This window comes from Hyperolius riggenbachi, chromosome 1 (assembly GCF_040937935.1).
Source record: "Hyperolius riggenbachi isolate aHypRig1 chromosome 1, aHypRig1.pri, whole genome shotgun sequence".
In the NCBI taxonomy this organism is placed as follows: domain Eukaryota; kingdom Metazoa; phylum Chordata; class Amphibia; order Anura; family Hyperoliidae; genus Hyperolius; species Hyperolius riggenbachi.
Window position 1 is genome coordinate 104843475 of NC_090646.1, and position 12969 is coordinate 104856443.

Genomic DNA, 12969 nt, shown 5'->3' on the forward strand with positions numbered 1-12969 from the left:
TCACTGACACATGCAATTTCATTAGTAATAACGGGAGCAGATCTCGACGGGATCGCGGGGCTGGATAGTCACATTGGTGGGCAGTGGTGGTGATAGCACACCCCCAAAACCAGGCATAGCCAGCTTTTGGGAAATCAGAGCGCAAAGATCTGACAAACTCAGTCTTTGCAACCAGAATAATAAGACAGTGGTCACTAAGTATCCTGTCTTGCAGAACCGAAGTTCTGGGCACAAAACGGTACACATTGATAGCGAATAGATTGGTCTACATTTTCTAACTTTTTCTTTGCTATATCCTACTCTTTCTTGTACTCTTCTCTTCTGAATGTCTGATTCAGTTCAGTTTCACCAGAATTGGTCAGTTCCTGACTTGCAAGCCCTCTGCAAATTGCACGGCATTGCTGCTTGCAGCACAAAAAAGGCTGAGCTGGTAGCATTACTCCAGAGATGGAATCCTTGTCGCCACCTTGCTTAATGCCTCTATTACCTGCAGTCCTGATACCCCCGGAGTGGTTGGCAAACCTGACCGGCGAGGATCTGTGCATATACCAGGAGTTCCGAGAAGAACAGCGCCAGCATGAAGCAAGGATGCTCCAGCGTGAAGCAGAGCACCAAGAGCGACTGCGCCAGTTTGATCTCCAGGCCAAGGAGCGACGACTCCAGCGGGAATTGGAGTTGGCAAACCTGACCGGCGAGGAACTGCGCCGATACCAGGAGCACCGAGAGTGTCTGCGCCAGCGGGATCTCCAGATCGAAGAGCTACGGCTCCAGCGTGAATTGGAGTTGGCCCAGCTAACCCAATCAAATCAGCACTCTTCACTATGTGTTTCGGTGGAGAGATGCGAACCTCTACCCGTGACCCCCACAGCAAAACTTCCTGCCATGGAAGAGGGCACGGAACGAGACTTTCCTGTATGCACCTCTGAGAGGGCGTACCATCAGGTTCCTGTACCTGACAGCCAGAGAACTCTGGTGCTGGACAGTCACAGAACACTGTCCCAGGACTTGGAAGGAGGTAAGCCTACTGCATTCGCTCCTCCTGGTCCGGTGAGCGTTGCGCCACCGAGACCTGCAGCTACTGCTATTGCTGCATCCCAGTCTGACACACCTGCCATTCGCACGTGTAATCTTTGTGGCCAGACAGGCCACATACAGTTCTTCTGTCCCAAGAGGAAAAGAACGACCGTCCCTAGCCCGGAGATGGCTAGCAACCCTGATCCGTCACCTGCATCACCCTCTGCACTGCCTGTCAGCGTGTCAGAGATGCTCTACGGTTCCGGAAATCTTCACAGTGCTCCAGTGGACGACCAGATCATCTTTTGCTCCAGTGCTCCAGAAGCAGATGTTTCCTTGGTCTGTTCCGACCTTGCCACAGAGGAAGATATTCTCCCACAAAAGCTCCTCACCCTGACTGAAGTCAGGCCCAACCACCACAACCCTGTTATCCCAGGTCCCGAGAAAGCCGGATGGGTGGTGGGTTTTCCAGAGCGGGCTGTTGCTGAGTTTCCCTCTCCTCCTGTGCTTGGCACTGATCTAGGCACGCTTGTGTGCCCTTCGGAATTTTCTGCTGATATGCAGGAGTTCCCAGCAGGACTCCCTGACCACCAGGTACTGTACAAGCCTTTGGGAAAACAGGGAGATGTCAAACCCTTACCTGCTATTGCTACTGTACCTAACGTCACTGGGCGGGAGGTACCCCCAGATTTACATGTACCAGCAACTGACTGTCTTTTATCTCTTTCTGCACCTGTTATTACTAATGAAATTGCATGTGTCAGTGATAATTGTGATAGAAACGCTGTACATTCTTTGGCCATTACATGCCCTATGGCCAGCCGCATGAACTCAGAGCTGACAGCAGGGATTCCCTCTGACAATTCTGACTTTCAGGCGGGTGACACTCATGCTAAAAATGACATATCATGTTATGCAAACGCTTTTGATAATGTTGTGCATGTTTGTGAGAGTACGCTGGATGACGTTTTCAGTGTCACCGGTAGTCCGGACTCAGGACTATCGGGAGGAGTCTCGACTTCCCCTGATATCTCTGACCCCCAGACCAATGTCAATATTGACGTGATTTTGATTTACCCAAAAGGTGATGTTTATTGTGGTATACCTGTGCAGACAGACACACACAGTACTGTTGGTAACCTGAGCTCAGAGCCTGCAGGCATTCCTGTCAGCTCTGACCCCAGAGAGTTTGATTTTCAGCAGCTGACCTCAGATCACACTAGGCAGCTGGCTGAGACTTGTAGTCCCACATCCGTGAGGATACTACAGAGCGACTCCAACCTGCGTGCGCTTAGTGGCCAGACCGCTAAGCCGCCAGCAGTGGAAGCTCCACTACAGGTGTACAGGGAGAATGGTAACTACTCCAGTGAACCCATTCCCCATGTAACTGACACCCCAGGTGAAAGCACGGTCCATGTGGATCTGTTAGAAGCCCAGTCAGATAGAACGCAGTTAGTTCTGGGAGAGCACGGCCAATTAGAACAGGAAGACACAGGTCCCCTGCCAGGCTTGATAGCTCCCACACGAGAATTGGCGGATGATGTGAAAGTCACCCCCCACCTCTCGTACTCCCAGAAGGCCTCACTGAAGCGCACTGCGCCCCCACAGCGAAATCTTCGCAGCAACCCTGGGCAGGATACAACAGTTCACAGAAGGGACCCGGGGACTCACAAGCCCTTACGGCAGGTCCCCCACAGCGCCTCTCCGGAGGTGCAAGCAAAAGTAAAGATGAAGTATGAGGAGATGTTACAGATGGCTGTCCTCCGCAAATCCTCTAGCTCACAGACCACCATGTTCTGTGAGGCCTATAGGATGCTGGACGACATCCCAATAACTGTTGCGTATCCCATGACTCCCCTCGGTGATCTGTTGGATTGGCTGGCATCCGCCAACTACCTAACGATCATAGATCGGAGCTACGGATACTGGCAGATTCCAACCGTGCCCAAGGCATGCCTGGAATCCACATTCACCCTGCCCTTGGACTTAAACGCCTCGATGCGGATGTCTTTTGGCATGATGGATGCCCAAGCCACCTTTCTCCAGGCGTGGAACGACCTGTGGAAAAGCAAGCACGGTTGTACAGTCACGTACCCGGATGACATCCCTGTGTTCCCCCCGACTTGGGAGCAACACTGCGATCACTCGTCCCTGGTACTAGGACAGCTGTCAGCTGACAATCTGACCGTTGAACCAGACGCATATCAGATTGTCATGACAGAGGTACAGGCCTCTCTGGGAACAGCGGGATACTACAGGACGTTTGCGAAGCCCTGTAGCCTCCTGGCTAAACCACTGACCAACACAAAAAGGGCAACCCCAAGGTCATGTGGAACCCAGGCTGCCCCGCTGTACTGAGCCCAAGTAACAAGTTGGTATTGCTTCAGTCAAGGTCCTGCTAACCGCTCCTTCTCCAATCTTGTAAAGGGGGGAGATGTGACGCCGTCAATATGACATATCGAATGCGTCATGGAGTTACCAACGCTAGTTCTTCGCAAACCACCCAAACTGACAGTTTTTGGTTTAAATACACTTTTTTCCCTTCACCAAAGGGCTGGAGAAATCTTTTCATGGTCAGTTAATTAGCCTCCTGTTGAAAAGATTCTCTGCCAGCACAGGGGACCCCCTGAGGTGTTTATGACCTCATCCATCAGGTGAAGGGTAGATATCAGTTGACAGAAGCTCATAAATTGTAGCTTTCTCCAGCCTGATCGGCACCGACCCACCAGGAGTCCGACACCTAGCTGCCTTGTGGCCTGAGTTGAAAGGAGACAGGAATGATTCTTATCACGCCATCTGGGCACCCAAAGATTCAACCAAACTGTAGAAACTGTATTTAATAAATAGGCACAATTTGGTAATATTTCTGGTGTTCCCAAGATCGCAGTTCCCTCAAATTCACGGAGTTTATTAGATTCCACATGACACTGGTCCTGAGAGATTTTCAGCCCTCTGGATCTTTCGGAACCAGTGCCAGTAAGGTGAAAGGGGGAGACGGTGCTATTAGCGATCCAGACTCCTCGTGTTTGGTATTAGCAGATTCACACACTTACGCTGATTGTGAATATTCATTCGGGTTCTTGATGGTACCTACGGGCATGCTGAGAGCGGGCAAAATATGAATTGGCCCAAAACCTCTCCCTGCCTAAGGGGGCATTGCCTTATTCAAATTGCAAGGCTGGACTTGTATGTGTCATAACTCCTCCCACCTAGTGAGGAACAAAACTGACATGATCCAAAAGTCCAGTGTCCTTTACCTTCAATCTGATGCCTAGTAACATCCTGGCAGCCCGCAGGGACACGGGCCAACCTCCATCTTTGAACTTTCTAACAAAGGCCTGTTGGCCGCATGGTAACCACCATTTTGGGACTTTCGCCAAAGACTTGCGATTGCCGCATGGACTACCAATAACGGTATTTGAACTGTATATAATCAGACATCCTGTTCCTTTTCTTGCCTTCTCTCTGTCAATCAATCTGTTCTAAAATAAGCTGTGTGTATGTAGTTTAGAAATAAACTAACGGTTTTATCGTTCAGTCTTGTGCCTGTTCTGGTCATCTGATTGCTGCTATAACGAATCTGCCCTCTGAAGAGTCAGTCATACTACCGCATTGTTTTATGATTTGCTTATGATTGTTGATTTGCTAGCTAGGTTGTAAATAACCGTTTCTTCCTTCTAGGATTAGCTAGTACCAGATTTCCTGTGCGAAATCGATAACTTTCGTTCCTCGATTGTAAATACAATTCGAGATTGCATCATATAGGGACCCAGCAACCTTTCTTTAACGTCACATTGCTCACAGTCTTTAAGCCGTCGGAAGTGACTATTCCCCGAACGGTGACTTGAGCGTGTTGAACGTGATTGGGCTGGCTACCGTATTATGATAGCGGGAGTCTCTTTCCTCCCTGAACTTGAGAGAGTGGTGGCAGTTTACTTTATTTACCCGATTTCCAGCGCAAAATCGATATTTTTAGTTTACCGATTGTATATACAATCAGAATTGTACATGTATGGGCACCTCCAACCAATCTTAACCGTTAACTACGCACACAGTGAATTTGCCTCCAGCAGTCTCTAGTGCATGAGACCTGCATGGCAACAGTGGCCTAGTAATACGGGATTGGTGGATGTTTGTCCCATTACATATTGTCGGCAGCTGCGCGACCAATCTTTATTGTCAGTCTGTTCACCGTACTTCCTGCGTATGCTAACGGGAGCAGATTAGACGGGATTGGCACGCTCTGTCGCCTTTTTTTCTTTCTTTTTTCTTACCTCTGACGATCCAGCAACCGGTCTCGTTGTCCGTCTGCGCCCGTACTTCCTGCGTACGCTAACGGGAGCAGATCTCGACGGGATCGCGGGGCTGGATTGTCACACCCTCCCCAAAAGTTTTATTTTATTTGGTGTGGAAATGTCCGGGAACTACAAGAAAATGTGCCTGGCGGACCTGTAAAATCTTTGCCAAGAGAGAGGCATTGATGTCGGCCGCAAGAAACAAGGGGACCTGGTAACGGAATTGTTTCAATGGGATACCCAGCAACTGCGGGAGCCGGGAGTGTCCGCTGAAGTGGATACCAGCCCATCTGACAATCGAGGGGAACCAGAGACTGAGACTCCTGACCGTACAGAGGTTGTGCATCCTGAGGGCCCTGCATCAACAGTTACGCAGGAGAATGTCAGTGTGGACCCCAATCCCAGAGTTTCTGAAGGTACTCGCCTGGAACCGGCCAGTACTGGACTGTCCGTTTGTGCTGACCCGGTAATGCAGCAGGCATTACAAAAGCTGATGGAGACTGACCTGGAAAAGTACATGCAGTACATGGAAGCACGAGAGGAACGGGAGCGCCAATCCGCAGAACGCAAGGCTGCTGCTGCAGAACGCCACGCGGAGAGGGATGCCGCTGAGCGGGAGCGCCAACGACAGCATGAGCTAAACATGGCAAAAGTGCATCAGGCCAGCTGGGATTCACCGCCCAGCCTTCCTGCTGAAGGAGCTGCAACACCCGTAAGTGCAAAATTTAAATTTGCCAATATTGAGAAAGACACAGACATTGACTTGTTTTTGCGGTCTTTTGAAAAAGCATGCCGTCAGTATCGTCTGTCCCAAGACCAGTGGGCCAGACATCTGACACCTTTGCTGCGCTACAAAGCGCTTGATGCCTTCGCAGAATTGCCTGCGGAGAAGGATAATGATTATGCTGCTATAAAAGACGCTATCATTACTAAGTACCAGCTGACGCCAGAAGCCTATCGGAAAAAGTTCAGGGCCTGGCAGAAAAAGTCTTCTGATTCATACCGAGATGTGGTCAGCAGCTTGCTCACCACACTCTGCCAGTGGACTCTAGGCCTCACCAAAGGGTCTTATGATGTCCTGGAGGACTTGATAGTCCTGGAACAATTTCTGAACATTTGCCCTGCTGATGTACGACAGTTTGTGCTAGAAAGCAGGCCGGCTTCAGCCACTGTCGCTGCAGACCTTGCTGAGACTTTTTCAACTACCCGGGTGGCTGATACCCGCAGAACTGTCCCATCCAGCTGGAGAGGAGGTCAGCCCAATACCTCGGCAGACTCTCCTGCCCCTGTGAGCCGTCAGCCACAGAGGCCACCCAGCACAGCTTCTGCACCCAGGGCTGCAGCGCCTGGATAGGTCACCTGTCACTACTGCCGCCAGCCCGGACACATGAAATTCGACTGTCCGGAGCGGAGACAGACACCACCAGCACCTGGATCATCTGCATCACCTGTACCTCACCCACAGCAGAGGCAACCCGCCAGTGAACCACAGCCTGGATCATCAGATTTTGTCCTGTTTGCCCGCGGAAAGGAAATCCGCGACCGAACCGACCAGCAGCAACTTGTTAGAGTGAACGACAAAGTTGTCACCGGATTCCGGGACACCGGAGCTGACATCACGTTAGTTCACTCACACCTTGTGCCAAAGGAGAGCATCAGCTCCAGCCGATCCCTTGCCCTTACTGGAGTAGAGGGCACCCTTTTTCACATAGCCCACGCGAGAGTGAAGCTGGATTGGGGAGGAGGGGTCCAAGAAAGGGTTGTTGGGGTTATGAAGGATCTCCCAGTCCCTGTGTTGCTAGGGACTGATTTGGGCAAGCTTGTGTCCTACCATGAACCTGCCTCGACCGCCTTGTCGCTCACGGAAGGAGACGGACTCTCCACCCACCACCAGGTACTTTATACATTTGGGGGAGCACCAGGGGGAGGTGGGTTGAATGTGCCCAGCTCAAGGGTACCAGGTTCAATAGTGCCTGCTTCAAAGGCACTTGAGTTTGATGTACAGACTGTCTGTTGTGATGATGCTGTAACTGTACCTGAGTTTACTGTACAACCTGTCTGTGATGAAAAAATGTCTATACCTGTCAATGTCATTACTGCATGCAATGATGATTTGAGTAATGCCCGTCTGTGCCATTCTGACAGTGTACCTGTGCTAGCCATACCGCGCAGCTGCACTGCTCAGAACCCGAGCTCAGAACAGGTGGAGGGGGTTCCGGCCTCCTCCCCCTCCTCTGACCTCCGGGATGAGACCTTTCAGCCGCTGGCCTCGTGTGACATGATCCAGTTGGCTGAAACTGACAGCGCCGTATTCTCAGCCGCACTACAAAGTGACCCAAGCCTGGAGGTGCTCAGGCAGCAAGCCGCTGAGCCCCTCGCAGACGGGGCCGCTTTCAAGGTGTACTGGGAAGGTGGGAGACTGTACAGTGAGTCTGTACAGCCCCCTACAGGTAGATCCCACGCGAATACCAAATGGCTTGTGGTCCCGAGTGCATTCAGGGGACATGTGCTGAAATCCGCACATGGTAATCCTCTGACAGGGCACTCGGGTGTCCGCAAGACACTTGCCGGTTTTCGGAAACAGTTTTATTGGCCCCGGATGAACAGGGATGTAGCGAACTACTGCAGGGCATGTGCCGTCTGTCAGGAGCTGGGAAGGTCCAGGGATTCCCGCGGGGTTCCCTTGGGTCCACAGCCACTTAGCAGGGGAACCCTGCGTGGGCTGGCTGTTGAACTAACCAACCCACTGCCCGTTGTCGGCAGTCCCGGCAGACACCACGTCCGACTGCAGTGGCGCAAACGCCCTGTCCAGAACGGTCCATGTCGGGTCAACCCTGAGGGTAGCAGACCGCGAGCGGTCCAGGGGAACCGAGCCACAGGCTCCAATAGGTTTTCCCGCCGCACCGGCAACCCGAGACCTGTCAGCCAGGTTGGCCGACACCGGAACGCTGATGGGCTGTCCCGGTGTCAGGGGGAACTAGACCCAACAGCGCCAACGGCTGCTACGGCGGATGTCTTGCTGACAACCCCCTTCACAGTGTCAGGAAGGGGAGGTGTCACGGAACAGCCGTGAGAAACGAGAACGCAATCGGTTTATTGCGCCGATTGCCCGTGAGTGTAGTCAGGCCAGCGATTTAGAGACTGACATTCCTGGTTTTTTAAATAGGCAGTTTTTTTTCCCCTGTTAGCAGCTGGCAGGAAGACTGGCCCTGTGACTGCTGATTAAGCCAGAGGTGTAAACTCAAAGTTTGTCTAAGTTGATCTCACATTCAGATGTTAATTGAAGGAGCCAACAGGGCCTTTCATAGAGGGAGATCCCAAGAAGCAGACACAGCTGGACTCCAGTCAGCCTGGCTCCAGCCTTAGCAGGAAGAAATGAATGTACTATATAATCTTTTGCCCATGTACAGAATAGAATAAATAGGGTGGTTATGAGAGCGGTATCATTGGATCCGTAGGGTCATGCTGGATCTCTTGATACCAGTCGAGAGGGGCCCGGGGCCCCTACAACCCAGGTATGAATCTACCCAGGACCCTGATCTGCTGCACTAGCCATGTCGGATATCATATTAATCTGTATTTTCCACCAAGTATGAAGCTGTTACCCCCCTAAATATAACGTGTATGGTTCAGGAGTTACAGCATTTCATAAGTTTAGCCCTAAAATCTCTCAGAGGGAATGGACTGGCATTGGTTGGTGACTCAGAGGGGCCGGCATTGCCACACCCCCAAACCAGCTTCATCAAAAGCACCTGGCCAGCAGGCGGGCAGAGAGTCCTCCCATTCCACCCATCTGAGAACATCCTGCTGCCAGCCAGAGGACATAGGGCTGGTGGCCATTTTGCTGACCCATCTGAAACAAAGGACACATGTGCTAGCGGCCATCTTGATTGGCCACCTTCTGTAACCTGGAACAAAGAATTCTGCTGAACTTTGATTGAAACCAAGAGCTTTAAGAACTGGAAACCGTTTTGCTTGAACTTTATTATTTTCCCACAAAAGGACATATTTCCACAAACCATAAGTATTTTCTCCCTTTTTATTTCATACTGGCTATTACTGTCTTAATAATTGTGATTTTAATAATTGTCTGTATATATTAATTATTTATATTGCGTGAATAAACGACTTTCTCCAAGTCATTCACTGTCCGCTACCCTGCTTATCAGCACACACAGAACTGATCCCGGGTCTCTGAAGATACGCTACTGTTTGTTTGTTGTTGGCTAGACAGAATATCGTGTGTTTAACCGTTTTATTCGCAGGATTAGTCAGTCAGTGGGCTCCTCGGTCCCATGGTAACCGCGGTGGTGGCAGACCTACCCTGAACCAGTGTGTGAAGTTGTAATCACCCGTATCTCACAGGCTCCCTTCTGGTTTGGCTGCGGCTAATTCTTAACGGTTCCTGCCCATTGACTGCGACCAGAGTTCGCACGATCTGTGCGCTGGCACCGTCTAGAAGGCCAATTGCGGTCAGCCACCAGGGCTCCTGTGACAGTAGGACATTATTCTATAACTACGGTAGGGTTAGATTGTGAACTACTCTGAGGACAGTCAGTGACATGACTATGTACTCTGTAAAGTGCTGCAGAATATGTCAGTGCTATATGAATACATAATAATAATATGGTAGGACATTAGACTATGACTATGGTTGGATTAGATTGTGAGCTCCTCTGGGGACAGTCAGTGACATGACTGTGTACTCTGTAAAGTACTGCAGAAGATGTCAGTGCTATATAAACACATGATAATAATATGGTCAGACATTACAGTTTGACTATGGTAGGGATTAAATTGTAAGCTCCAGTGAGCAGTCAGTGACATGACTGTACTCTGTAAAGTGCTGAAGATGTCAGTGCTACATAAATACACAATAATAGTTCCAAATGCTACTGGCTCCCCTGAAGAGTGCTCAGACTAGTGTACATAGTTGTGCACATTGTTCCCCAAGTAGCAGTTGTTTGGTCAGAGAGACAGTGGGAGAGGGAGCATGAGCAGAGGGTGAGGGCGAGCAAAGTTAAGCTCCACACTCACCACAGTGACTGCAACAACACAGGAAGATGGATCCAGCGAGGTGTCCCCTCATGACAAGTGTCCAGCGATTCATCTTCCTGCCAGCGGGTATGCGAGATGTCACGTGACATTACAGGACGGGCGCGAACGAGACGTCAAGCGACCGCAGTACTTTACGGGGTGTCGTCAAGGATCTTAAAGATCCAATCCTCAGTGACGGTCCCTTTTCACCACACAACGCTAAGCGATGTCACGACATCGTGTAAATGACTACTTGTCGCTCAAAAGAAAAAATTGATGGACATCAGGAAAATCGTTGGAAAAATCGTGAGGTGGTACATAGCATTAGAGAGAGGGCAAACAGACAGCATTAATGGAAATACATTATTATGCCAGCTTCAATTATAAGTAGTGATGGTTGTAATTACACACGTTGCTTACATGTCCATTATCATTGTTTGAGCTTTAGATGCTGCCCTCCTATTCACTCTCTCACAATGAAAGACAAAACCTGCAACCCCCACTGTGTCCATTACACACTTCAAACACTGTCCTTGTGAATTCAGGGAGAAGTGCAGGCTGTGTCCCAGAGGGGGAGAGCATCAGATGATCCTACTGCTCCATCGCTAGTCATGGCTGGCGAGCGTCCTGACATCTAGACATGCCAGACATTCTAGCAGTTTACTGTTTGTTTGTTTGTTTGTTTGTTTGTTTGTCTTGCTTGCTCTGCAGACTCAGTAGGGCCGGGCCGAGGCATAGGCTGGAGAGGCTCCAGCCTCAGGGCGCAGTGTAGGAGGGGGCGCAGAATTCATTCAGCTGTCATTCCTAATTGTGTTTGAAGCAGAAAGAAATATGAAAAGGGGATACATAGCAGTGACTGCAGGCCAGATAACCAGATATTAAGGTGTTGGGGAGGTTGTAGGCCCTGTGGCGCCTCTTAGTCTAATAGTAATCAGTGTCTGATGGCTGAGGGTGGGAGGGATGGAGGGGCGCACTTTGGTGTCTCAGCCTTGGGTGCTGGAGGACCTTGTCCCTGCTCTGTCAGTAACATTTGGGAGTACATAGCAAGGAAATGAACAGCGCTACTTAAAAACAGGCAAGTGCCTACCTGCAAAAGAGTGCAAGCCCCACTTGTGGGATATAATACACACCGAGCATACACATGACCTGTCTACCACTGGAGGATGTTGGTTTCCTGTAACAGCTTGCATGCAACCTATTAAGTACTCAGTTCCTGGGGGGGCTCAGCGCATCTCTGATTGGAGGCCATTCGGAGGCGGCCTGATGTTGCGCTGATCCACCTTTTGTGCAATTTTCAACATTTGGGGGTAGGGCGCTGTCACCTCTGTACACCGAATAGTGAGGGACTGTCTCAAATCTTTCTATGAATCCTTATTAGATGCATTCCTAAAAACACTTGTGAGAGTAGAAAACTTTCTCTACATACCCTTAAACGGCAGTCAGTCACTCAGGTTCAGGGTGGTAGGGCAGAGAACAGCTATAAACCAGACACCTTCTTCTTAGGGAGTATCTATAAATCTGAACTCTGAATGATTCTTTATCAGTGACTTAGCAGAAGGCTATTTGTGAAAAGAGCAGAGTAACCAAGCAGCTCAGGGTGACCCAAGCTACTAGGAATGTATAGGGGGATAAAAGGAACCAAAATGCCCTCCTACTAAAAAAGCAAAGCTTGGTGTAATTTGCCTTCTTAAAACAGAAGGAAATATATTTCTCTCCAGTCCCTTACAACCGTCTTTCAGCCAGGACTGGAATTTTTATTTCCCCTTGGACTGACAGTAATTTATTGCGCCTTACCCCATCAAAGCCACTCCAAGCCGCTGCCTAGGTGGTCAGTAGGTTAAGGCGCCCCTGGTCATGTGACAGCGATCCCCGGCCGCTGATTGGCCGGGGATCGCTGATCTAGTACAACGCTGCTACTGTTAGCAGCGTTGTAAAAATGTAAACAAAACGGATTATTTCCGCTTGTGTTTACATTTAGCCTGCGAGCCGCGATCGGCAGCCCGCAGGCTATTCACGGAGCCCCCCGCCATGAATTGACAGGAAGCAGCCACTCATGCGAGCGGCTGTTTCCTGATTAATTAGCCTGCAGCCGGCGGCGCAGATGTGCATCACTGGTCCTGCAGCTACCACTTTGCTGACGAGCGTTATGAGTGCGCGGTCGGCAAGTGGTTAAAAAAAGTTTGATGTCTAGATTGTGGGCTTTTTTTGTCTGTGAAAAATTTTAAATTAATTAAAAATTAGGTTGGCAACCCTGGTACATCTTATACATATGTTTGTGGATGTATTTTACATTTTATTTTTCTTCATAATGCCCCTTTACAAACGAGATTTATACCTGCAAAAACTTTTTACACAAAGGGGAAACATTTGGGCGTTAGGTTAGGTATCAGATGATACATGCAGATATGTGTCCAGTGCTGAACTTTATTGTAATATACTCCAATTTCTTGAATTTTACAGAAAGGATGGCTCTGGGAGCTACAACACCACAACCAACTGTGTGTTTCATTTGCGATATGGCTCATCCTTCCAGGCCCAAGTGAAATATTTCAATAAGAAAGAGCTGCAAGATCAGTTATTTGAACTTGTGTTGTTAGAAAATGGTACAGTATATCACGCTCAT

General features: G+C 49.7%; 1 protein-coding gene across 1 annotated transcript in view; it reads left to right on the top strand.

The window, feature by feature from the left end:
- LOC137558088 (uncharacterized) overlaps nt 1-12969 on the top strand; it is a 171854-nt gene that overhangs the window by 92931 nt on the left and 65954 nt on the right. The window contains exon 5 of the mRNA XM_068271719.1: nt 12807-12949. Within this exon, the coding sequence (XP_068127820.1) occupies nt 12807-12949 (143 nt within the window). The remainder of the gene's footprint in view (nt 1-12806; nt 12950-12969) is intronic.